Here is a 27,320-nt window from a genome sequence, read left to right on the forward strand (position 1 = left end):
TGAATGTTATATTAAAAGCAAGAATGGATGTGGTCTACATTTTCGGGGTGTGGGTTTGTTTGGACCATGTATGTATCCTTGGCCACGATAAAAACATTTCGCTTTTCAAGCATTCAATTGATGCAAACAAATGTGGGAAACTATGGACCAAATTGAAAAAAGGAAAAATGTCATAACAATATGTTGGAGAAAACACAAACAACTTTCAATCCCCATTGTATAGCTCAAATCCACATTGCAAGGAGCCTTCATGTCTGGCTGCTAAAACGACATCCTTGGTACTCTCCAAATGAATTGAAAAATGATGAAATTTTTTAATAAGAACAAGAATCGAAAAATAGCCAATCATTGTATGTTGGCTTGGTCTATCACCTGTGAATAACTCAACAACTAGAGCCCTACCACACTGACTGATAATATCCTAATGTGAAGGCATGTACCCACATATGAAAATAATGTGTGATTCAGGTCTTGATTTACTCACCAATTAAAGCCACCTGCTACGTTGTTGATTCACATACACATCGACAAGGCAAGTAGTGCATATTATGCTTTCTCAGCATGACGTAAAACAATATCTGAAACTTAAAGCTGGATAACAAGAGATTAGAGTCTATTGCTCCCTCTGTTGGGACGCCACAGTGATGAGATTGCGTATCATCCAAAAAAATCATACAAATTCCCTACACATCATATCGCCGTACCCCCAAAAACTTGGCTGTGAATTCCCATGTTAGCATGGCAGCTGCATTGGCAGGGAATGCTCTAATAAGGGTTGGGCCAAATCCTGCATAAAGACCTTTCACTCCAAGCTCCTTATAGATCTGCATGCACAAAACCACACAGCATTTATTAAAATGGTAGAACTGCAAGTTGCTTCCCTAACATATGAATAAAAATTCTCTCTCCCTCTCTCAGCGTGCACATGCACACATATGCACACATTCAAATCTTGCAGATTGAGAAGGGGACAAAAGAACAATGAGAGAAGTACAGAGGTATGATGGAGGGGGGGAGGGGAAGGACAGTATCTTGTCATCAGGGTGTCATGTACTCTGGAACCTTTCGGGTAGGTCTACTGCTTCCTAAAATATACAACCACCATAAAACAAAGGGCAGGGGGAAAGCAAAACAAACGAGACCTCAAGTTCATACCAGGTTTAGATTATGTAGCGGATTCCTGCTTGACCTTGAATCAAGTGCTGTTTGTATTCGTGTCTTGGCCACATCAAATGGTAACACAACAGCCCAGAACTGCGTAGACGTACAATTTTCAGCAAACATATGTTCAAAATTGATGAACAGGGTTCTGTAGGATGTACAATGCTGAACCTACTTACCATCATTCCAGCCAATCCACCGCTTAGAACATCCACTACCCCTTCAATAATAGATTTTGAATAGCTTTTATTGTAAAGATATTTCTGCAACTGGCCAACTCCAGGCTGTTGAATAATGGAGTCTTCAGAATACTTATAAGCTGACAGCAGATGGTATCTACTAAATTCATAGGTAGAAAAGAAAACAGAATTGCCAACACTTTCCCGTATCAATGTTGTAAAACCACCCCTAAAGAGTCCTTGTACCTGTCAAAGCACATTAAAATCATGAAATGCTCAAGCTTAGGGCTATTTCAGGAAACCAGGACAAATAGCATCGACAACAGAAGTAGCAAATTCAGTTTGTGTTAAAACGCACTTACTCCATCATGTCTGAAAGTTTTAAGTAGGCAATCTACGGGTCCATCATATCTTTGTACATGTGGCCCACATGCTCCCTTATGATCTGCCTGTACCTGAAGCCTACACTGGATCACAAGAATATAAAGATGAAAACATCAAAATGATTTTCTCCAAGCCGAATTTTGAAGCCTGTCTTCAAAATCAAATCACCGCACTATCTGGACCTTGTATTCATGATATTGCACCCAGGATACTGAGAGGGTAACTTACCTTCACAAGCTCAGTAGGGCATAGAATCATGCTGATACATGCTCCACCAATTGCGGCTGAAGGCACAATGGAAGAAAGCTCCGGTTCACCAAAATCTCCTCCCTTCCAAGAATCACCACCATGCCAAATACTACTGCATCAGGGCCTGCAGACATTGCTCATTTAATCCCCAAAAATCATAAAACACACATTGCTATTTTATCCCCAAATCACAAAAGCAGCATGCAAAGGCCATTTGCTTTAAGCAAACTAGGACTGTTTCTCAACAAAATGACCTGGAACACCTAAAACTTGCTTCCATTCTTCTAATAAACAAGCCTATTGTTCAATGCAGTTCTGATTCTAGCTCATGAAAAAAAGTCTGCAAATAAGAATGCATATCTGTATGGAAAATGAAGAACCCAATGTGGATGCATCTGCTTTGACCAGAGTCTACGCTCAGGTCCTCCATGAGCATGATAGCTTAGGTGGAGATAGGATGCATGTGCATCATTGAGCAGCCATCCATCAGCCAGATGGGAGGGACTGAATGTAGAGGACAGCTCCAGGCTGTCCAGGACATCTTCAGGCATCCAGCAGGATGCAGCGATGGCACGCAGCCACCCAAGATGGTGATGTAGCATGCTAGCCACGTAGACCTGAGGTGCTGATGTGGCTCACAGAGCACATGGTCTGAAAAAAAAGAGTGCATAGGTCCCCTTTCTATCCTGAAAGCTGTTTTGTATTAATCACCCTCCTTAATCCTTATCTGGTGGTACCCTGACATTAGGTCAATCTTAGAGTCGTACTTAGAACCCTTATGCTCATCCAATAAGTCATCAACTCTAGGGATAGGAAACCTGATTTTGATGGTCACTTTATTGAGCTCTCTATTATCAATACATAATCTAAAAGTAGCATCTTTTTTCTTCACCAATAAGACGGGGGATGCAAATGGGGGTTGATTAGGGGTGATAAATCCCTTATCCCCATCAAACTCTTGGATCTGAGTGGCCACCTCTTCTTTCTCAGCTTTTGACAGCCTGTATGGTGCCTTCTTCAACTCTCAGGCTGCGAGGTACATCATCTACTGGTAACTTCAATGAATGATAGACTTAGAATTTATAAAGCTATGAGTGCTTCCACTATCCACCAGAACATAGGCATCTCTGCCCCTTACCTGCCCCTTGATTCTGAAGGTAATGAGACTGCCTATATCCTCTAAAGCATTGGCATATATTGTGTACAGTTATGGCTGGGTATCCCAAGAAATCTCTTCATCAGTCACAGCCCCATTGCCCTCAGCTTCTCTGCAGGGTTCACAACAATTAAAAGTACTCTCTAGATGGTAGGAGCTATGCCTACCCACTGCTACAGATGGATTGTGAACCAGCTGTGGAGAGCACTCCAGGTCCTAGTGCTATCCATAGCTCTAAGTTCACAATGATTGAGGCCCCCTGGGTTGAACACATAGTCCTCATCATCCACCTCATCATCCCTTAGGACCTCCAGCCCCCAGTCATGAAACTCGTCTGCATCCTCAGATTCTAAGACCTCTATAATCATCCTCAGCTTGCTTGAGATTGATTTAGCTTTGCAAGCCTTGCTGCGATCCACACTCCATTTCTCTCCACATTTAAAACACCTGTTTATGTACCTCCTCCTTTTCCTTGTCATTATCTTCATGTCTATCATTAGGTTTAGAACTCTTGCCTAAAGTATTAGTCTTTGAAACCTTAACAGTAGGATACTTAGAAATAATCATACCTTGTATCCCATAGTTAGGTTGACAAAGCTTAGAACCCAAATGAAATTTATGCTCACCAATGGGACTTTTCCATAGTAGATGACCTCTGAAAGGTCCCAATTCCCATAGACTTCCCCTTGGAGTTGTATTTGGGCTCATATAACTATGTAGCTGCATAGCCTCATCCAAGGATCTGGGTCTAGATGCCATTACATCTGAATCAATAGATGATTGCAGCCCATGTACAAACCTGATCATCCTCTGCTTCTCATCTACTCCTTTCACAAACAAGGAGAGCTTCCAGAATTGCTAGATATCGTGCCAAACTGCTGCATTTTACACTTAATCATACCATTGGCACACATATTGATCCACAATCAAAGGTTAGAAAGAAAGAAAGAAAGAAAGAAAGTTTATTGAAGTCTTCGGAAGACCGATGCGTCTATGAGACTGTGAAAAACCTGATACAATGAGCTGTGGTAGTGGAGCTACTAAACGAGCATCCATACCAATGCAGAATGCAGAAAATGCAAAATGACAGTACTAAATCCTAAGTACAACATAGTCATATATCAACTATATATATATCAATCTCAGCATCATCGTCGACATCATCATAACCATCATGATCATGATCAACAGCAGTAGGACATCAGGAGGTAACAACCATCTCATGTTTAAACTCTGCCCATGTAGCTAGAGCTTTACTCCACTGTCAATTTCTTGAAGGTAATGCCTCCATCATGTGTGAACATACTCCTCAAGATGTTGTACTGCAAACTGAATCTTGGCAGCATCATCTCTAGGGCTTAATTTGAAGTAGCCATTCTTGCTTAATTTCTAGGGCTTAATTTGAAGTAGTCCTCCAGCTTGCTTAGCCATTCTTGCAACTCATTAGGTGAAGTAGCCTCCCTTGAACTTCTGCAGAACAACAATCTTGTCCTTATAGTCCTGCCTTGACCAAACTCTTTCTGAATATCACGATGGGTAGCCTTTACAAACTGTGTGAAGGTCATAGCCTCCCTCACATCAGGGCCTAACTTCTCGTAGGACAAGAGTTGTTGAAATAATAATTCACCTCTCCTGAGGAAAGCTTGATATACTTTGGAAGAGTTAAGCACAACATCAGGACCTGTTCCATGAGCTGGACTATATTCTAAGCCACCACAATGAGTTGTGTTCCATGAAGGCATAGAGGTTTGGGAGACTGTTGTGTGCCCTTCTGGCTTAAGCCATGAACTCCCCTTGCTTGGATTCATTCCAGTCTAACCTAAACCCATAGACCTCTTGGGTTGTTCTTCCCTAGCAATCTCCTTCCCTTGTGGCTCAACCCTGCTCCTTACTGAATTCATATCATTCCTAACACTTGTCAGCTAAGTAAAGGCATTGTCAAACTTGGCTCTATAATCTCTTTCCATACCCTCAACCCTCTGTTCCAACACTAAATTGGGTTGCCCTACTTGGCCAAATAACTTCTGCTGTTGATCCACAAGCTGCTGCGTTAATTTGCCCTATTTGTGCTCTTGCTTCTCCAACATAATTGCCATGAAACCCTCAAAATCAAGCTTGGCCTTGTGGAGAGGAGACTTGGATGGTGATTGGTTATGGGATCTAGGAGGATAGAGTAGGATAGCATGTAAAACTGAAAAGCCCCAATTTCCAGGGTCTGTAGATAGAGAAAAAACAGCTGGAACGGAATTCAAGACTATAACTGTAATGAAGGGGAAAAAGAGGCCAAGTTAGAGGCCCTTTTGGTGGAAAATATGGAGGGACTATATAAGTCTCCATCCACCCCCTACTATGTACTTTTTGATATGACATCTAATCTTATCTACCCTCCCTTCCTCCTTCCTACCTACGCTCACTCACTCTCTCTCTCTCTTCCCTACTCCCTCTCAATCTCTCCCTCTCTTTCCTACCTCATTCTCTCTCTCCTACCCCTTCTCCTCCCTTCTTCCCCTATCTCTCTCTCCTTCTGATAGTCTATCCCCCTTTTCCAAATCTGTCCCTACCCCCTTTTCTACATTGGTATCAGAGCCCGATTCTGGGACTTTTGCTTCCTCTTTCACCCTTCATTCTGAGCTACATCAGCACCCCTACGACAGACTACTATGAGGGCATAATAACGTACAACGACCGGCTGACCAGCACCACACCGCAAAAAGCCTACATGTGTCGCCATCAGCTCTCTGTAGGCTGACTCCAGCATGCCATACGAGCAACACGAGCCTACCAGCAAGCTCTAATTCGGCTGGGGCACAGATGACTAGCAGGTGGTAAGAGCCTACAAGTTCGGCTAGGGCACAAATGACTAGCAAGTCGCCTAACGAGGGCTACCTGATATGGCAGAACAGCCCCGAAATGTCTAGTGCTGCACATGACTAGGAGACCGAGCGGCAAGATCGTCGGCCTACTGCCATCCGCCTGTCGCCACCCCTCATCATGAGCAGCCAACAAGAATAACGTCAGTAGCCAATCCCTACCATAAACCCCCGTCACCATCAACACCCTTATCATGCGCCTCTCTCCGCCTGTCCACGCATGTGCGCCGCCCGTCTGCACCTCCATCCGCACCAGTCTACGCCCGTGCACCGCCGTCCGCGCCCACTTGCAAACCTTAGCCTCTAAGGTTACTGACTACAATGGGTTAGTGGGATGGGTTGGTTGGTTAGGTTAGTTTAGGTCTGGTTAGGTCTAACTAGTTAGTGGGTTGGGTTACTTTCGTTAGGTTTGGTTAGTTTGGTTGGGTTTAGGTTCAGTTAGTTGGCTAAGTTAGATTAGTGCTAACTAGGGTTAAATGGTCTAGTTAGGTTACCTTAGGTCAATGTCCTAACTGTCTTACCAGTCATAGGTTAGGAGGCCTAACTGTCTTAGGTGACTTAAGGACCCCCCCCTCCCAATTTATTTTATTTTTTATTTTTAAATTAAAAAAGTCCACTTTTCCAACCATTTTTTAGGCGCCTTTCAGAGCCGTTTGGATCCATTTTAACTCCATTTCGAAGCTTCTTCGATGACCTTTCTTCTGAGCCTCTCCATCGACATTTTCGTGTTTTCCACACACTATCTCAGATGCTCATTACAGCAAGGTTTTTGGTATCCGTTTCTCCTTGCCTACATTCGAGCTCCTCTCTCTAGGGCCAGTCACCATGGCACCGAAGCGTGTCCCTCGTGATATATTGCATGACACTGATGAGACTGGTCAGTATGAGCAAGTCCCTGCCCCAGTGGTTGCATCCACTGGTGGTGCAGAGGTTCCTTCCAGTCAGCCTCTCTCTCTTGCATCTCAGGAAGTGCAAGCAGCGCAGACGCAATTTTTGGATGCCCTTTCCTCTATGCTCCTGGGTGCTTTCCGCCAGATATGACAAGAGTTCAACCAGCAGCTTACCACAGCCATGGCTATGCAGGATACCGCTCTTGTCTAGATGGGACAGCAGATTGGTCAACAGATCACATCTGCCATTGCTATGCAGGATAAGGGTAAGCAGCCCGCACCCCAGCAAGGGGACCATTCAGACAGTCAGCATGTTTTGTTTGCTCCACGCAGGGGTTTAATCGCAGATGCCCGTCGTGCCTATGAGCATCAGTTTTTTGGACCATTGCATGTACCCCAGCTTGGGGATTTTCTGGACATAGATGATGCATTTTTTGTGCCACAGAGCACCTTCTTGCAAGATGCCAGGCCATCTTTTGGCTCTCAGCTTTCTGCATCTATACAAGCTGAGCCGTCTCTTTTGGGCCGACCCGATGGTGTGCATCCGATCAACGCACCAATGAGTATGCATGGAGTTGGCTTGGGTTTATATGGCAGCCCACACCCCTGGGAGAGAGGTCAGTCCTCTTCTCAGCCCTTTGGTATGCCATCATTTCGGAGAGATGCATTTGACAGAGAGACCCAGCCCGAGGTTCATGCACCTATCGCTCTGCCAGCGAGCACATATAGCCAAACACAGACAATGCATCAGATGGCAGCAGCTTCTATGCAGCAAGGGGTTGGTGGTGGGCAGCAAGCCACTTTTGATGATGTGTTGGCAGATTCTTTGCGTTCATACATGGCCCTACCTGAGGCCATCAAACTTGAGATGCCCTTCTCCGATTATGTGAACCTCAAGCATGATGATGCCCGCTCTTCTGGAGGTTACACACACAAGAATTATGCAACCAAGGATATCAAGGATAAACTCACAGTGCATAAGTTTAAAGGGGACACTCGCACTCCCAATGAGTTGGAGAAGTGGCCCACGAAGCTGGAAGACTATTTCCGCTTCTACCCCAAGTCTAAGGAGGAGCGCATCATTTTTGCAGGTATGCATATGCAGAACTATGCCCACACATGGTGGCAATACATGAGGGATTCGCCTCAGAAATCAACCACTTGGAGGGGTTTCAAAGAGTTGATGGTCACTACATTTGTATCTCCACTTGCATTGGATCAATACTTGGCTGAATTTTATGCCTTGTCATAGACCGGTACGGTCCAAGAGTACTTGCAACGCTTTTGGAGGCTTTCCCTATTTGTGCAGAACGTATCTGAAAAGGGAAAGCTGTTGCGTTTCATCCATGGGTTAAATTCTTCTCTCGCTGCAGATGTGAAGGCACATAACCCTCAAACAATTGAGAGGGCAGCTCAGCTTGCAGAAGTATTCGAGCCTAAATATGCTGGCAAGCACAGAAATGCCATGGGCAGCTCGCATGCTACGAGGTATGACGCTGAGTCGAAGCCTAAGTTTGCTGAGTGGACTGACAAGAAATCTGCAGCAGCACCATTTCCTCGCTTTCCTACTGTCTCGGGTAGTAAGATGCCGTATGCCAGGCCTTACAAGTATCCTGATGCCAAGCTTGGAGGCAAGCCTACTGCTGGAAATGAGCAGGCTGAGATAAAACAGCATACACAGGCAATAATGGACAGCAAAAAGAAGGCCAACTTAAGTTTTAAATGTGGCGAGAAATGGACTCCCAAGCACAGGAATGTGTGCAAGATGCGCAACAGTGGTACTGCCAAGCTCAGCACGATCATTGACCTCTCAAATGACAAGAAATTGTTTGATGCCCTAGATTCTTTGGATACGTCTCAGGATGAGATGGCAAATACACATGATGCAGATGAGGCTCCTGACACTAGAGCCACGAAGGGCACTGACTTTCCTTTTAATCCGGGTGGTGCTACTACGCATGACACTCATGCTTCGCATTCGTACGAGACTCTGCCCACTGGTGGCATGAGAGGCCGTAGGCCAGCACTCTTTTCTGTGGAGCATCACGATGCGATACCTTTTTATGCATGTGAAGATGCAGGTGGTAATGCTCCTGTGAACGAGGATGAGGTTTAATGGGATGCCCAGCCAACACTTTATACTATTTCCATGCATGCCCTGATGGGTGCCAAAAGTGCTGATACTATCAGATTAACAGGGATTGTGCATGTGTTGGTGGACAGCAGTAGCACCCACGGTTTTTGTAAGAAATCCTAGATTTACTATATTTAGAAATGTGCTAAGGAACAGAAAGGAGACTGAAATAGCAGAGAACAAGGAATAATTGTATTGCTTGAGTGTATGTAGTGTATCTGTAGTGTGTCATCCATACAATTGGGCCTCTCTTATATAGAGAGTGAAGAGTCACACATGAAAAGGTGTGTACTCCAAAGTGTATGTGCATGAAGAGGTGTGTACCCCTTGTGAAGGGTGTGACCCTTGATGAGAGGGTACATAGGAGTGTCTCTTCAATAGAGTGTCTCTTGTGAAGGGTTGTGCCTCATAGGAAGTGTCCCGTCAAAAGGACATACCCTTCCACAAGTGTCCATTCATCAAATAATCCATAAGTCTAGAAATAGAGAAAGGAATACATCACAAATCGTGACATCCCCTCCCACTCAAAATAAGACCCTGGTGGAGATAATGAACTGATGTAGAAAATATCACGGTAAATTCTGAAAATGCTCCTGTAAAATGTCAAGGTACTACTGTAAGTCTTCATCAAATTGCCAAGTAGCATCGGAGTCGTCCAGATCTCGCCAAAGAACAAGGAATTCTGTGATAAGTCAATGTCGAGTCTCTCGCATTCGATGGTCCAGAATACGCTCAGGAATAAGGAGAACATAATCGTCTTCAATTTCTGGGACATAATCACCTGCAGGAGGAACTGCTTCATCGCCTGGAATGTACGTCTTTAGCCAAGAAATATGAAATGTCGGATGGATTTTACCCCATGATGGTGGTAATTCCAATTTGGAAACTTAAAGGTGAATTTTTCTTGACGATCCGGAAAGGTCCATAGTATCTTGGTCGCAACTTAGGAAACATAGACTTAACCGTCTTATAGCGATGTGGGGCTACAAATAATAGCACCATGTCACCAGTGTTAAATTCCAGGTGACGTCTATGTTTGTTGGCAGACCGTTGATACCGCTCTTGCGCTTTTTGCATATGATCCCTGACTTGGAGTAGAATGTCTTGCATTTCTTGAACCAGTTGATCAGCTAGGGCCACTCGATGTTAAAGTACAAAATTCGTTGGTATAATCGGAGTGTGTCCATAAGCTGCTTGGAATTGAGTCATGTTGATGGCACTATGGAAAGAGTTTTTATAAGCAAACTCAAGGAGTGGTCGATACTCTTCCCAAGCTGCTAGGCATGACTGAATATAATGTCGAAGCATTTCTTCCAGAACTTGGTTGACTCTTTCAGTCTGGCCATCTGATTCTGGGTGGTAGGCTGAACTGAACAGTAGAGTAGTTCCCAAAGATTTGAACAGTGAAATCCAAAAGTGATTGGTAAACTTAGGATCTCTGTCGGATATGATATTCTTGGGCAATCCATGGTGTCGGAAGATGTGTTGTATGAAGAGTTTGGCTATGTCCGAAGCCTGTGCACTGCTTTTGCAAGCAACAAAGTGTGCCATTTTGGACAATCGATCAATAATTACCATAATCTGAGTATTACCTCGGGAGGATCGTGGTAGTGTTGTAATGAAATCCATGGAAATACTTTCCCACCTTTCAGTTGGAACTGGAAGAGGCTGAAGAAGTCCTGCTGGAAGTCATCGGCTTGCTTTCATTTGTTGACAAGATAAGCAAGATGTAACCATTTTGATGACGTCGCTTTTCATCTGAGGCCAATAGTATGTTGCACAAAGTAATGATGCCTGGATGGGCAGCATAAGGAACTAGATGATGCTCTTTTAACAAAAGACGTCGAACATCCTTGTCATGTGGTACACAGACACGATCTTGATAATACAGAAGGTCGTCCGTATAAAAATAGGATGAGAAAATCTTATGTTCGGAAGTCAAAGATTGATCTTTTGAAAGAACTTGTACTGCTGTGCCGAAGTCTTTATCATTGAAATACTTCCCTTTGAATGAATTCGGAACATCCATAGATAATGTAGAGATTACCATAGCTGATGCTAGAGTTAACCTGCTGAGAGCATTTGCAACTACATTGCATAGTCCTGGAATGTACTCAATGGTCATGTGAAAGTTGGCCAGAAACTCAACCCAGCGTGCTTGTTGAGCGTTCATGACCGGCTGAGTAAAGATATACTTTAGAGAGTGATGGTCTGTCTTAACCGCCGAGTCGGCTCCCATGAGATAATGTTTCCAAGAGCGATAAGCATGTACAACGGCAAGAAACTCCTTATCATAAACCGGGTATCGGGTTTGGATATCATAATGTTTATGGCTGTCAAAAGCAATAACTCTGCCTTCTTGCATCAAGACTGCTCATGTAGCAATGTCGGAAGCATCAGTCATGACCTCAAATGGAAGGTATTTCGGAAAACTGATAAACCTTCGTATGGTAGAAGTTTGCCAATCCGAGAAAAGAGCGGACATCATGAGCATTCTTAGAAGTAGGCCAGTTTCGGGTTACCTCGACCTTCTTGGGATCCACATAGATGCCTTGAGCTGAAATAACATGTCCCAAATATTCGAGTTGGGTCTTGAAGAACTCACTCTTCTCAATGTTAATGTAGAGAGAATTTGTGCGGAGAACTGCAAAAACTTGGTGAAGATGTTGTTTGTGCTCATGTAGGGATCTGCTGAAAACGAGGATGTCATCGAGGTAAACGATGACGAACTTATCGAGGAAAGCCCTGAAAATGTCGTTCATTAGTGTCATGAATGTGGCCGGGGCATTGTTTAACCCAAAAGGCATGACCAAACATTCATAGTGTCCATACTTTGTTCGAAAAGCTGTCTTGTACTCATCGCCTTCTCGTATGCGAATTTGATGATAACCTGAACGAAGATCAATCTTTGAGAATCGTGTTGCATGTAGAAGTTGATCGAAGAGGTCATCGATGTGAGGCAATGGATACTTGTTTTTTATAGTGAGCTTATTGAGGGCTCGGTAGTCAATGCAGAGGCGCATTGACTTATTCTTTTTTTCCACAAGTAGTACAGGAGATCCTTTGTTGGTTGTCTCCTCTACTGCCATAACCAACAGAAGTGAAGTCTTTACTTGGCATTTACGAAGCCACTTCTTTACTTGTAGGACAGAGGCAATTGGGGTTGAAGGAGAGTCCCTAGAACCAGTTAGCTCAATAAGTTTTCCCTAGTGGACAAACTGGATAGTATGGCTGCGAAAACTGATTGATGGATCATAGTCGTAGAGCCACTGTTGTCCGAGTATGACATCGTACCGAGAAAGAGGCATGATGTCGAAGTTCAACTTGTCCGTATAGTGTTGGATGCGAAAAGACAAGTTTTTTATCCTGGTGTTGCACAAGAGAAGGTAGTTCCATTTGCAAGTTCAATCTGATAGTCCATGAGACTAGGACTGGTGGTCAATCAAAGTTTGTCGACCATAGAACTAGCTAGGAAGTTATGAGAGCAGCCACTGTCGATGAGGATAGTGACCGTTATTCCACGAATCAATCCTTGAACACAAAGTACTTGAGTGGCCAAGGAAGCTTCGGGGTTGTTGGCAAGGCTCAGGTGGATGGTATTTGCCATTCGAACAGCTTTTCCTTTCTTGTCTTGTGCTGAGGTAGCATCTTCTGTTTGAGAAGTGCTAGGTTGCATATTGGAATTTTGCTTTGGTCGCTTGGGACAATCGAACCATCTATGGTCGCCTGTGCACATGGTACAAAGTCCTTTTATGCTAGAGTTGTTCTTCTTGTCAGTGGCCGCACCTTTATGTTGGGGATGACAGTAATGACTTTCTAAAGAAGAAGAGGCGCGATCCTTGGAGGAGTGGTTCTGTTGGAATCCAGCATATGATTTCTAAGACTTGTAGGGATCTTAAGACTGTCGCTGACCTTGATTACCCGAGTTTTTTCTAAACCTGGGGTTATCTTGAGGGCAAGCACCTTTGGCCATAGTAGAGTTCTGTGTTCGATTAGCACTCTGCTTCCCTGTGTTTTGGAAATCTATAATGCGCTCTGCGTAAGCAATAGCACCAGCTGTGGTGGTGATGTTTGCTTTAAGGACATCAATGCGTAACGAGGGATTTAGGCCTGAGATGAAAGCATGAAGGCGATCATCCTCAGTTAAACCATCAATCTCCAACACCAATGTGGTGAATTGAGAGATGTAGGAAGACAGGGAGCCTGTTTGCTCCAACTATCGGAGTTTTGAACGTGCTTGGAAGTCCGCATTGGCAGGTATGAACTGCTTACGGAGCATGTGTTCAAAACGTCCCATGTTAACACACTTTTGCCGTCCTTTAAGCGTCTTTGCCACCATAGAAAAGCTGTATCCTTAAGGAGGGAGGCTGCCAAGGCAATCTTTTTGCCTTTAGAGAGGTCAACAGTATCAAAGTACATGCACAATTTTGCGAGCCATTGGTCAACTGTTCGGCGATTTCGTTGACCAGTGTAGGCTTCCGAAAGTTTAATGTCAAGTCTTTTAGTTTTGGAAGCTTGGAGTAAACGGTAGAGGGCACGGAGTTCAGTGTTTTCTACCTCTGGTGGGAATGAGTCCACATAGTCGTCTGGTTGCGTCACGTCATCCTCTGTATGTGTGGTACTGCGAGAATCTTGGAGTTGTTTGACTTTCTGGACCAAGTCGAAGATGCTATCCTGAAGCTGGGAAATTTGAAGTTGAAGTAGTGCTTCGCCTTGTAAGTTGACTTCAGGGGTCTTTTTTGGACTTGAGTCGCTTATCTCTGGAGAGGTTGCACGTGAGCGTTGTGACATATCGGAGATCCCTGTGAGAAAAGCACGAACCTACGCTCTAGTTTGTACCATTCCTAGAAGAAGATTCGGGCTGCTCCATGAGGTTGCTCATGTTGGAGGGGGCAGGAGAAGCAGGATGAAACCAGCCGTGGAAATCTGGTAAAGGAGGTCCTGTCTGAGGTAACATTGGTGATGCCGAAATGGGTGTTACTGCTCGTGAAAGTACAGGGGTAGGTTGCACAGTCCACGGATCTGAGAAAGGATAAGGAGCTGCTGTCGGGAGTGGAGGATATCCAGGAGAAGGAGTGCCTTCAGAGTGTAAATACTGTCTTGGGAAAGGTACAACCTGTATAGGAGGATATCTGGGAGCTGAAGGAGGTGGAGAGTACCCTGGAGATGCTGAAGCTGAGGGGTAAAAATCTCTCCAAAGATGGACAGCAAACTCGTGAGGAATATCAGGTTCTGGGTATCTACGTGTCTCGTGGAACACAACCTAGACTGTGCTCAGGAAGTAATGTAACTGAGGTGCCTCACGCAGAAGGTATAGGATGTGGTCCAAGTCACTGGAAGGGCACGTGACACAGAAGACCCACGATGCAATGGGCTGGTTGTGCAATCTGAACACGATATTGTGTGGTAGATGATGCCTGAGGTGTCCTTGAAAGGACGGGTGAATTACCAGGGGTTTCCATGCTTTAGGGAGAAGGCTTTCATTTGATGTAATTTGATAATGAGCATCAAATAACAATATGAAAGAGAATCCTTAGCAATAGAATGGAAAGAATCCACCTGGCATAGATTAGATCTGCCAATTAGTTGCATAGCAAGGCCTGAAGATCTCCGTCTGGAGGTCCATTTACTATCTTTGCAAGTTCACGTTGAAGTGTGAGCAGGAAAAAGGTGCCTGACGAGACTTTCGAGGCAGATAGGGGCGTTGGCAGAGGCATGGTGCAAAAAAGGGGTTTCCTGAGTTGATTTCAGAGAAAAAGTTCCTGTGGGGTGCGAGGAGCAGATCTGGGCCTGGCTGGTCGGAATTGGAAGGCAGCAAAAGGGCGCTTTTCGCAGGCTAAGGTGGCGAGATAAGCCAACAGGATTCAGGCTGGTCTGAATTGCGATAGAGGGCAGAACAGCTGCTGGGCAAAGGCATGTATGATGGCGAAGAAGGGGCAGCCTGCTTGCTTGTGGCAAAATTGGCTGCGTGCTTCCAAGGCTGAATCGCGGCAGCAAGGGCAGTGATCTGGTGCTCAAAGACTGGCAGGAACCCAGGGCAGCAAACCGGCTGATGGGGGGGGGGCTGCGTATGGCGTGGAAGGGAGGCGAATCCTGCGTGACGAAAATCCGTACAGGCGTCAATCGTGGATCGTCATTTTTGTGTGCGGCTGCCTAGGTTGGGTGGTTGCCAAAAATTCGGAGGTGAAGGGCAGACTCAGCCATGATGAAGGCTTGCACTAAAGGAGAAGGCTAATCAAAAGGTAGTCCAAAATCTCTTCATTCAAGCTACAACTGCTTGTGAAGTCTAAACATTTTCATTTTAGTCTCTCCCCAACGAGCATCTAAATCTAAATCTAGTTGATAGGGCAACGCACCACTTAAGATAGAAAGAATTATCACAATACCAACAGGCCGCAACTTGGACGAAAACTTCACAAGGTGAAATTTGCATGTCCGCTAATACGGCAGAAGCATATACCTAGATGAATCCAAGAACATTCCCAAACTCATCCTCTAAAAACACAACATAGTGCAGTTTCAATCTCATGATAGTCACTCACAAGGTTGAAAACCATAAACTCCATCATGCATAGCAGGGACTAGCTACTATGACATCCCCACTGACGTCATCAGCGCCCAACAGTGGGTGTAGACCATAGTATGAAAATATGCTCTCACACATACAAATCCACACACCCACACATACTTGAGCATCCATTTATACAAAGTCTTCGTACTGAGTTTCTGTCAGCACTCCGGAGGTGAAGGGCAGACTCAGCCATGATGAAGGCTTGCACTAAAGGAGAAGGCTAATCAAAAGGTAGTCCAAAATCTCTTCATTCAAGCTACAACTGCTTGTGAAGTCTAAACATTTTCATTTTAGTCTCTCCCCAACGAGCATCTAAATCTAAATCTAGCTGATAGGGCAACGCACCATTTAAGATAGAAAGAATTATCACAATACCAGCAGGCCGCAACTTGGACGAAAACTTCACAAGGTGAAATTTGCATGTCTGCTAATACGGTAGAAGCATATACCTAGATGAATCCAAGAGCATTCCCAAACTCATCCTCTTAAAACACAACATAGTGCAGTTTCAATCTCATGATAGTCACTCACAAGGTTGAAAACCATAAGCTCCATCATGCATAGCAGGGACTAGCTACTATGACATTTTTATAATGTGTAAACCACTATATTCAGGTTGTTCACATTTATCATATATAGCAACCTCTAATCCTACCGTAGATAGAGAAATTCTAAGATCTAAGAAAACACAAGCATTCCCTCTTGAAGTGATATTCAGTTCACAAGAGTCCCGAGGATAGATTCCTTCCCCAAAAGTGGGTGTAGACCATAGTATAAACATATGTTGTGTTTTTAGAGGATGAGTTTGGGAATGTTCCTGGATTCATCTAGGTATATGATACTACACATACAAATCCACACACCCACACATACTTGAGCATCCATTTATACAAAGGTCATTGTACTGAGTTTCCGTTGGCACTCCGGAGGTGAAGGGCAGACTCAGCCATGATGAAGGCTAGCACTAAAGGAGAAGGCTTATCAAAAAGTAGTCCACAATATCTTCATTCAAAGCTACAACTGCTTGTGACGACTAAGCGATTTCATTTTAGTCTCTCCCAGACGAGCATCTAAGCAAAAAAATGCTTGATGACTTAGCATGCTTGTTTGAGAGTTTCAAGTGCCAATATGCTACAAAATCTACTTAAATGTATTATGATTAAATGTAAAACTTGGGGTAGGTATGTTACTATCTATGTGGATTTTAAACATGTGCGATCTTTAAATTCCCACAAATTTTCCTTTCTTGAGATGCTGGTAGGTTCATATCCTCCCATAAAATCTTTGATTTCTACAAATTAACTTATTTATGTTGTGAATGTCCTATATCATTTATGAGGCATGTATACTATACCATACATAGGATATAATTTTCAATCTTTCCCCTAACCTTGTGTCTAAGGATTTATTGTCTGTCACTGTATTGTAGTTTCTTTCCCATAATGGTTATTACTAGTATCTCCACAACATTATGCATAGATATGCTAGCATTAAACTCAGTTCTACTACCTCCATGATACTCTATAACTAAGTATTTCATAATGCATGCTTACCCTATGCAAGACCAAAACAAAAGATAAGGAACAAATGCTTATTTTCATGTCTTGGGGCCGGCTTGTGCTTGGCTAGATTCTAGTTGAATGGTGGCATTAGAATTGGCCTTTTCCTCAAACAAAGTTTCGCAATAGAGAAGCTGAAAACCATAGCCACAAAGCCATCACAACAATTTGGACCAAGGGCATCACCTCCCCAGGACTTCCACTGATGGTAAATTGAATCAACTCAATCATAGCATCTATTGCAACATCAAACATCTAATCATAGGTGAAGCCGAAAAGCTGCTAACCCACCTATGAGCCCCCATAAGTACATAACTTAGCACACTGCCTCCGTTGATAAAGTGCTATTTTTGGTGCTTCTTGCTGAGCCAATAAAGACAACCCCCCTTACTCATAAAGCAAAGGCCGGATGTAGCCCTTCTTAAATCGGTGTCTACCAAACTAAACAATTGCTTGTGTGACTAGAAAAGACAGCTGATTGGACAACACACACCTACAAACATATGTGTTAGCCAAAGGACCCTCTTGACAAGAGACCACATACCTCACAATTTCAAAACAAGAGCACTAATTCCCACAAATTTGGCCACTGTCACTGTCCTTCTAGCTATTGTTGCCAATACTGAATTCATTGGCCAAAAGACTCTATTGACAAGAGACCTGACACATGGATAATAGTTTCGACGCAAGAGCACAAATTTGCACAAAAGCAGTCAATACCCTGCTTTTAGCTAGAGTAGTTTGGACAGAATGCTACAATAAATTAAGGACGAAACCTATTACACAGACCTCTAGGATTAAGGTGAGTGCTTGCAAAAATTGCTACAATATGAATATGAGCTTCAAAGATCCCCGGTTGTGGCTAGGCTGTTCTATGAGGTTCGCATGTAACTTTCCCTCTTACTTTTGCCTGTTCAATGCCAAGACAATCACAATGATGTCATCTTACAACATAAACAGAACTTTAAGACATATTCTCTGTACATCGTTTTCCAAAAACTTGTGAGTTCCATGTCAACGAATGATTTGACAGATTCTTACCTGTAGTGCACTTCTCATTTGTGAATAAGCACCAAAGAGCAGCGAGCTTTCCAAAGCAACACCAACAAAAGAAGATGTTGCACCCTTGTAAAGGCCCTTGACCTGAGACAAGAATGAATCAAGGATGTTATACTCCCTTCTCAGCTCCTCTGAATGCCAAACCCACTGTAAATTTCAAATGGTCACATCCAAAAATAACAAAATGGCAAATGAAAACTGATAAAATATGCCATCTTAAAGTAAGCACCCCTTCAGTTTTGAGAATGTGTATGACACAATGAGCTGCACTGCGATACTTTAGAGTATTGACTTCAGTGTTCTGGGTCTGCAACTTCACCTACAGACCAAAAACCAAGCTACTTTTAACTTGCATATTACCTTTCTTTCCCCCCACTAATTTCAGGTTCTTAAGATATCCAAGTAAAGGCACATAAACACACCAATAAGAGACAAAATATGAAACAGTACTCTGAAGGTGTGCAATGATATCAGTAATAATGTGCATCATCTACTCAGGATTAGTACACCCAAAGGTCACAATTATTCAGGTAAACACACAAACAGGAACTCCTGCGAGCCTCCCCCTCCCCTCCCGCACCTCTACCTCCCTTAGCTCCTCCTCGTCTCGACCACCCCCACCCCCTGCCTCTCCGCCCTCACCCCCCCTCACCCGCCACTGCCACCGCGCCCCTCTCGCACCTCCGCCTCACCCCCGCTTCACTCCCTGCCTCTCCGCCCTCACCCCCTCGCACCTCCGCCTCACCCCCTCGCCGCTACCTCTCCGCCCTCACCCCCTCGCACCTCCGCCTCACCCCCGCCTCACACCGCCCCCCCCTCGCTACGCCCACCCCCCCCTCGCCGCTCCGTCTCACCCCCCTCGCCCCCCCGCTCCACCCTCCCCGCCGCCCACTCCGCTCCTCCCCCGCCCCCCCGCTTCGCCCCCCCCCTCGCCACACCGCCCCCGCCCCCTCCACCCTTCCGTTCCACCCCCGCCCTTTCCACCCCGCCCTTCCGCCCCCACCCCCCCCGCCCTTCCGTCCCTTCCACCCCGCCCTTCCACCCCGCCCCCCTCCCGCCCCGCTCCGCCTCTCCCCCGCTCCCGCTCCCGCCTCCTCACCTCACCCGCTCTCCGTCCTCACTCCTCCATCCCGCGCCACCTCCGCTTCCCGGCCTCCCGTCCCGCTTCCTCCGCCCTCCGCCCTCCATCCTTCCCGCTTTTCGCCTCCGCACCCGTCTTCTTCACACCCAGGCTCCACCCTCCCGCATCTATCCCCCCTTTTTCTGGGTGGCAGCCTCTTCTTCATCGGAAGCCTCGCAGTTTGTCTTGGCGGTATGGCGGCTCCCTGCCCGGAACCGGAGGCCCAGTCGGACCCTCCCTCTCCAGATGCCTACCGCGTCATCCTCACAAAGCAACAATCATCTCGGGTTTAGGAGGTTGCCAACGACTTTGCCCTTACCTCTGTTTATGGCAGAGTCATTGGACATTCCCCCTCCAGATCAGCCATCAGGGACTGGCTCCAGTCCACTCTCATGCTAGAGGACGGCCATATTGAGGAGGTGGCCCTTATGGGAAGGGGCATCTTCTGGCTCAAACTCTCCAATGCGAAAGCTGCGAGCAACCTGATTGCTGGCTCCCCCACGTCGGTGGATGGAAAGATTATCATGATAGTCCCGTGGTACCGTGGATTCAGCGCAGCGGATTTTGATGTTCGGTTCCGTATACCTCGCCATCCAGTGACGCTAGTTTTTCCACGTCTTGTTGCTGAGCTGCGGCCGATTGTCAGGGACCTGGGCTCCCACTTTGGCTGGGTTATGCACGACACTTTCGCCGATGCGGTGACTACGGCAGGAGCCCCCCGAGTCCGTGTGGCTGTGGCGGATCCTGCGACTCTCCCTGCAGTGATCGAGATCGTGACAGATGCCGACAGCATCACCCAGAGCATGGTAGTCACCGGACAGCCAGGCCAGTGCCTGAGGTGTCACGGCTTTGGGCACCTAGCGGCTATTTGTCCACGATTCCCCCCCTCCCTCTCCGCCCCCTCCCCCCCCTCCGGGCAGCCAAGTCAGGAGGAGCAGAGGCAACCGGAGTCCGGTCCAGAGTTAGCTGGCGGTTGGACTGAGGTTAGAAGGAAAAGAGGAAAGAACAAGAAGATTTCTGATAAAGGCAAGGAGGCAGAGGTTACCCAACTTGTAGCAGCACCTCAGAGACCTGACAGGCAGCCGCCCCAGGGACCTGGGAGAGCTTCTTCTTCGACGGTAGCCCGCCCTTCACAGCCTCAGGTCCCCCTCTCTTCCGTTCCCCAGCCTCTTTCCACTCAGTCCCAGCCCCTCCCCCAGCTGCACCCCACTTCTCCCGACCCGCAGCTTCAGCCCCCGCCTCTTCCTCCTCAGTCTCCTCCTCCTCCTTCTCAGCCCCAGTTCCAGATGCATCCCCATCCCCCCCCCGCCTCTCTCAGCTCTCCTGCAGAGTTAGCTGCACCGACGGCTCCTCAGCCGAGGGCAGCCCCCGCTCCCCCTCCTCCTCCTCCTCCGCTAGTCGCCTCCGAGGAGTCTGAGTCGCCTATCCCCCAGCCTCTTCCCCCTCCCCCTCCACTGGCAGGACACCCTGAGTCTACACCACCACCACTGGAGCAGGCTTCTCTGTCCGCTAGCCCCTCAGTGGCAGACTCTGATGGGCCTTAGCTTCAGGACAGAGAGCTTCCTCGCGACTTTTACAGATCAGGCCCCTGGGACTACTTGGATGTGGCCGACCTCGGGACCTTCCCTGCTTGCCTCGACATCAGTATCTTCCTGCTCCGCAAAGGGGCGGATGGGAAGATAGCCGCCTTGGCCCCTAGGGATGGCCCTAGCTTACGGAGTTTACAGGTATGTCTCAGGCAGAGCAGTCCGCTTGGGACTCTTTTATCTTTGCGACAGGAGGTAGGGACAGTTGGAGAGACCCGTCCTTCCGGCGTTGGCACGGGAGCTTGGACTTCTCGTGGGGCTTCCGCAGGGAAGGAGGCAGACTCCTGGAGAGGCTGGATAGATTTTATGTTAGTGATTGGGCCATCAACACAGGCGGTCAGGCGGGTATAGTTCCAGGGACAACACTTTCCGACCATGCGCCTATGCTCTTATCATTAGACTCGGCAGTTCAGGCCCTTCCCCCCCGCTCATGCCGGATTCCCGACTCCATTTTCTCGAGGGTGGACGTGCGCAGCAGTATATGCAGTCTATGGGACAGAGATTGGGGCGAGTGCGTGGATCTGGTTGATTCGGTGGCGCAGGCTTTGCAGGAGTCCAGCCAGATTTGCCAGCTCGTAGCCCTACAGGTTCGACAGGAATGGTGGGGTAGAGAGAGAGCTCTTCGGAGGGACCTCGCCTCCATCAGCGACTCCAGCAGGCAGCCCCGGGCTCGGAGGAGCTTTGGATCCAGGCCCTTCGAGCCAGAGCCCTTCTTGAGGAGACCCTCCAGCGCCGTTCAGAGTTTTCCTATCACGCCTCTCTCTCCTTCTGGGCTCGGAAGGGTGACCGGATGTGCAGGGAGTTCTTCAGGATGCATGGCCAGAGAGCAGCAGGTGATCAACTTCGGAGTCTCAGGACAGCGGAGGGGCACATCGTTACGGATCTGGGTGAGGTCTTGGGGTTGGCTACCGACTTCTACAGGACCCTTTTCCAGCAGGAGCCGCTTGCCCCTCGCACTCGACGCTCCCGTGAGGAGGTGTGGAGGCACACTCCATCCCTGGTCCAGCCCAACATGCAGGCGACGCTGTTGGCACCGTTCACCACGGATGAGATGTTGGAGGCCTTGATGGCCATCGACGGGCAGAAATGCCCGGGTGAGGATGGGCTATCCCGGGCATTCTTCACCTCCTTCTGGGATCAGATCCATCAGCCCCTCCTAGCAGCTCTTCAGAGGATTTTCAGCAGCGGTTATATGCCAGAGGGCCTCTCCTCGGGACTGATTTGCCTCATCCTGAAGGGAGGAGATAGACAGGAGATCCGTCAGTGGCGCCCGATCACCCTCCTTACCACTGCCTACAAAATCCTTGCCAAGATGACCAGCGCCACAGTTCGGCCTCTACTTCCAGACCTCATTCATGACACTCACACAGGCTTTGTCCAGGATCGCAGTATCCTGGATAATGTCTTCACCTTCTCAGAGGCGGCGGAGTGGGCTCAGCACAGTGGATCACACCTAGCCATCCTACTTCTCGACTTTGAGAAGGCCTACGATCGAGTGGACTGGTCCTTTCTGGAGGGGACTCTAGAGCGACTAGGTTTCCCATCAGGATGGATTCAGGGTATTTCAGCGTTGTACATGACAGCTTCTAGCAGGGTCATCATTGGCGGCAGGATGGGTGAGCGTTTTAGTTTGGAGAGATCAGTGCATCAGGGCTGCCCCCTTGCTCCTTACCTGTTTCTCTTCTTCGCTGAGGCTATGACATACTACCTTCGGGCGAGGTCTACTGGGATCAGGGGTGTTCGCCTTCCACTCCGGGAGGACACGGAGCTCCTGGACTCGGAGTACGCGGATGACACAGCCCTGTATGTCCAGGACGATGAGATGATGCTGGAGAGGGTGAGGATGGCCCTGGAGGTCTTCTGTTCGGCTGCTGGTGCGAAAATCAACTGGAACAAATCAATTGGTTTTCTCACAGACCCCGGGGCGTGCTCTCAGTGGGGGAGGTTTTTGGGTTTCAGGTGGATCCCGCGGGGACAGACAGCTAGATATCTTGGTTTTCAGGTCGGCCTGGATATCACGCCAGCTCAGCAGTTTCTCCCAGTGCTAGATTCCATCCGACGGAAGCTGGCTTTCTGGAGCACTGCTAAGCTCTCCCTTGCAGGTCGTGCCCTGGTAGTCAACCAGGTCCTCCTAGCCAGGGCTTGGTATGTGGCTTCCTGTTGGTGTTTCTCGAGATCCAGCGTGGCACAGCTTAGGAGGTTGGTTCGGAACTTCCTTTGGTCCGGGGAGGATGGCCTCAGAGATACCAGAGCCAGGGTTGCTTGGCAGACAGTCATTCTTCCGCAGGCTGAGGGTGGCCTGGGGGTCATCGATCCAGAGCTTCAGAGTCAGGCCCTGTTAGGCAAGCTAGTCATCCGCGGTTTGACCCCGGGGGGGCAGACGTGGAAGATGCTACTTCAGCAGGGGGTCGGTTCTTGTGTCCCGCGCCGAGGTGGAGAGTGGCTTCCTTCCCTCAGGTGGATCTTCACTTCCGTCCCGCTCACTCAGCCCCGCTCCCCACTCGTTCGTAGCCTCCTCATGGTTTGGAGGCAGCTCCACCTCAGTCTCATTCAGTCCCCTCCTAGCTGTCAGGAGGAGATCGATCGCCAGCCGCTTATTTGGAATGATCAGGTCAGAGATGCCGAGGGCCTCCAGTTGGGGGAGAGATCACACATCAGGTGGGATGGCTGGATGCGGGGGCCAGCCCGGTCCCTTCGAGTTTGGAGGGACACGTACAGACATTTGGAGACGGCTGATCTCGCAGACGCAGCTGGAGGTGCCCGTGGAGCCCAGGCGAGACGTACGGAGATCGACGGCGCGATCCCAGCTGATTGGTTCGTTCCACCTGAGCTTCAGATCCTCATGCCTGGTGATGACCGTTGGCTGGGACAATTCACCCCCCGTGGCATCCCACTGGTGGTCGCAGGACGTATGGACGACTCCTCTGTTTCCTTCTTCGCGGTTATGGGGGATGGACGACTCAGGAGAGAGGATGCGCTCATCGACCCCCTACTCCCATGGCAGAGGGTTCGGGTCGTAGGCCTCATGGGGAAGGTCTGGCGGACCGATCCTAGCATAGAGCAGGATCAGCGGCAGCTTTGGCGACTCTGGCTCTGGGAGGGGCGGGCCTTGTCAGAGCTTGATTGGGACCCAGGAGAGTGGAGATGGCCAGAAATTGTGACAGGTCAGGGGCCGACCTCTTTCTTTGCCTACAGCACGACATTGGGCAAGCGAGTTCTTGGGAGGATGCAAAGCCGCCCTCCCACCCAGCGGCCCAGCTGGTATGCACAGGGTATTTCCAGGTTCTTTTTGCAGGCCTTCTGGAAGGCCTTGTGGGAGAGCTGGCGGCCGCGGAAGATCTCCTACTTCCTGTGGCTTCTTGCCCACAAAGGTCTTATAGTGGGGAGCTGGTTGCAGCAGATAGGCTAGGACGGACGTTGTCAGATCTGTCATGAGGATGAGGAGTCACCAAAACACTGCCTGTGGAGTTGCACTCGCGCCCAAAAAGTGTGGAGGTGGACTTTCGGGATTCTTACTCGCGCAGCACCGGAGCTAGGATTAATCACTTGGGGCGCGTTCTGTTGGTGCAGCACCGCACCTGGTTTGCATCACTTATTCGAGGCATGTCAGCAGGACCCCACATTCCTTATCACACAGGGGACGTGGGGGCTGCTCGAGAGTATCCCGCAGCACCTAGCAGAGGCTGATACAGGAGCTCAGGAGAGGCAGCCAGTCTGGGAGATTATTAGCAGCATTGCAGGATGGCACATTTGGACCTCGCGCTGCGCGCAGATCCTCGGTGCCACCTCCTTATCGACTGCCCAGATCATGACTGATATTTGGAGCGAGATTATTCATACCCTCAGAGGCCAGTGGGACCAGATACAGGGGGACTACCGGGCCGGTCGGGAGAAGCGGAGACGCTTCCTCCGGGTTTGGGACACACGGGACCTCTTCTTCGAGCAGACTTCGTAGGGCCTTCGGTGGCGCTACTCACCACCTCTCTGGCTGTTCATTCACACTCGCCTTATCCCTCCGTGAGAGAGAGCTTTACTTTTTTGTTACCTTTTTGGGCTGCGTCCGATTTGTGAACGCAGCCCATCAGCTACAATGCTGACCTCTTGTATCTTGTTCTCGAAGTAATATAATTAGCACTGTTTTTTCGGCAAAAAAACACACAAACAGGAGCTACTAATATGGTCGATGATCTTGTCAAAAGAGACCCTACATTCATGGCTATGATCTAAAATCACGAACTTGTTAGCTTTCCTTACAAAAAAATACAACCATGCAAAATTCTCTCCCACCTTCATCGTGATAATGAAATAATATTTTGATTTACTATAAAAATTGAACTTATCCATCCAACAGCAGTAAGAGGTAGTCATTGGTGGACAATGTCCAGTAGTGCACCTCTAGACGCACTCAAGGCAACAGTGAGTTAATCTAGGACGTCTCTGGAGCAATGCATTGTGAAGAGCGCTCCATGGTCGTTTTGCTGCAACAAAGACTTTGAGTGGAGAGACATTATTGCTGCAATTGCAACAGTTCAATGGCTCTGTAATTGGACCCCTTGCCTTCAATATTCGTAGCATTAATATTAGCTAGGCAATATCTAATTGATTGAGTTCTTTTCTTTATAAGTTTCGTTAAAGTAAATCTAATCTTAGAGCACATGAAAAATCAAGCCTTGATTGCAATAAATGTGTTACGGCATAGAGGGAAACAGGGCAGATTAAGAATAAAGGAGGGATGGTAAAGGACAAGACCATCCTACCGTGAAATGTAAACTCTCTCTCTCCCTCTCTCTCTCTCTCTCTCTCTCTTACCGTGAAATGTAAACTCTCTCTCTCTCTCTCTCTCTCTCTCTCAGAGGATGATGTTGATGATGATGATGAAGCCAGAGCAACTCAGATCTCAGTCTAAAGGTCTTACGCTTAACTCACGAGACCTACTGTCAAGCTTCTCCAACAATCTTACAAGTTGAAAGGGACTAAGGTATGGATAGCTGAGGAACTTACACGAGCTCAATTGAAAAAAAGACAGCGGAATTAGCGAAGGTCAAGGCTGCTAGGAAGGATGGAAAATGGGCAGTATATTGTTAAGGCATAGCAATCATCAAGTAGTTTAAATCTAAGAGAAAACACTCTCAGTCTTAAACTATAATGTGAGTACCCTAAATAATTGGAGTTGCTTCTTGCACTCCCTGGGAGCTTCCATGTGCCCTCCCTAAGCAGTGTACTAGAGGGTTTTTGATTGTCCCATAGACCTATTCGTCTTCCGTGAAGGTTAATAGACTCTCTCTCTCTCTCTCTCTCACACACACACACATAGCCCTGCCACTCCATCTTCCTCGCCAACAAGCTCCAGGAGGCCGCCTAAGTCACGGGTCAGGCGGCGCCTGCAGCAAGCTTCAGCAGGCCGCCTAGGTCACAGGTCAAGTTACACACGTTACAAATGTGCTACAAGCTTGTGATGGTGCCATATTAAGACCAAAATCCCCATGATCTCACAGTCAAACAAGACTGCCCACTCTCTGCAACCTAGGTTGGCTTCTGGATAGACCGAGCATGGTCAAGGATTTCACAAGGAAGATGGTTTCACTAGACCCGTAATAAGGCAAACAGTTGCAATCCAACTACTCTTCGTAAATGATGTGGCCTAAGAAAATGAAAGCAACTCATGACAGTCTCAAAACGCTTCTAGCACCATCGTGGGCTACAGGTGTGTGACAAACGCAGACCGGGAAGGTAAGGCAAAGTCATGCACCTCTTACTCTGTTGAGAAATAGTAATGTGCCCCAGAAGAATTTCAGGAGGGTGGACTTAATATTTGCTTTTAAGGAAGAGCCGATATGAATTGGCACTTAAGTATCATCTATTTGTTCCCTTGGTGACTCAAGTTGTGGTGGGAGGAAGAATGACAGAAATGATTCAAAGATGCTTTATAGCACGCTTTCTAGGAGTGAGCATACTACCCCTCTTGATTGAGATAGGCGATATGGAGAGTTTTTTCAGACGCACCTCAAAGGTGCAATGGAACATGAGGGGAGGGAAATAACCATGGAAAATGGCAAAATGAAGGGGCACTCCGCCGTCATTCTGTGTAGCATAGACTTGCAATGGAGAAATATATATGCTGGGTCAAGCGGCTCCATAATCTCAGTTGGCATTTTACAAATGTAGTGCAGATCGCTATTAGAGCTAGTTCGCCAGGCCAATCTTCAGCCACACACGTGGCATGTCAACCACAAAGGCATTTGCTATCCCCTTGGAAGAGGAGCCTTTTGTCCTAAAGCATTTGGTGTGTTGGATTGATTTCATTGCCTCAAGAGGCCTGGGAAACTGCTCAATATAAATGACGGAAGGGCTGAGGAGAGTAGAGGAAACACACGTTTTAAATACTAAATACATTTCCCATCG

At 47.5% G+C, this 27,320-nt stretch overlaps 1 protein-coding gene across 3 annotated transcripts in view; it reads right to left on the bottom strand.

The window, feature by feature from the left end:
- Positions 1–233: 233 nt before the first annotated feature.
- The window catches only part of MBAC1 (Mitochondrial substrate carrier family protein), a 27,490-nt gene continuing 403 nt past the window's right edge, over positions 234–27,320 (bottom strand). Inside the window, exons 1-8 of one of the 3 annotated variants that reach the window (XM_087371789.1) lie at positions 26,960–27,110; positions 18,442–18,531; positions 18,195–18,296; positions 1,953–2,054; positions 1,703–1,807; positions 1,341–1,586; positions 1,156–1,254; positions 234–824 (exon numbers count right to left, since the gene is read on the bottom strand). In XM_087371789.1, the coding sequence (XP_087227915.1) occupies positions 684–824; positions 1,156–1,254; positions 1,341–1,586; positions 1,703–1,807; positions 1,953–2,054; positions 18,195–18,296; positions 18,442–18,531; positions 26,960–27,070 (996 nt within the window). In that variant the 5' untranslated portion in view covers positions 27,071–27,110 and the 3' untranslated portion in view covers positions 234–683. Of the gene's footprint in view, positions 825–1,155; positions 1,255–1,340; positions 1,587–1,702; positions 1,808–1,952; positions 2,055–18,194; positions 18,297–18,441; positions 18,532–26,959; positions 27,111–27,320 lie in introns of those variants that run through there. The other 2 variants (XM_087371790.1, XM_087371791.1) reach the window with 2 other exon arrangements.

Source organism: Dipteris shenzhenensis, chromosome 33 (assembly GCF_047967505.1).
Source record: "Dipteris shenzhenensis isolate YYH24624 ecotype China chromosome 33, Dip_SZ_1.0, whole genome shotgun sequence".
Taxonomy (NCBI): Eukaryota; Viridiplantae; Streptophyta; class Polypodiopsida; order Gleicheniales; family Dipteridaceae; genus Dipteris; species Dipteris shenzhenensis.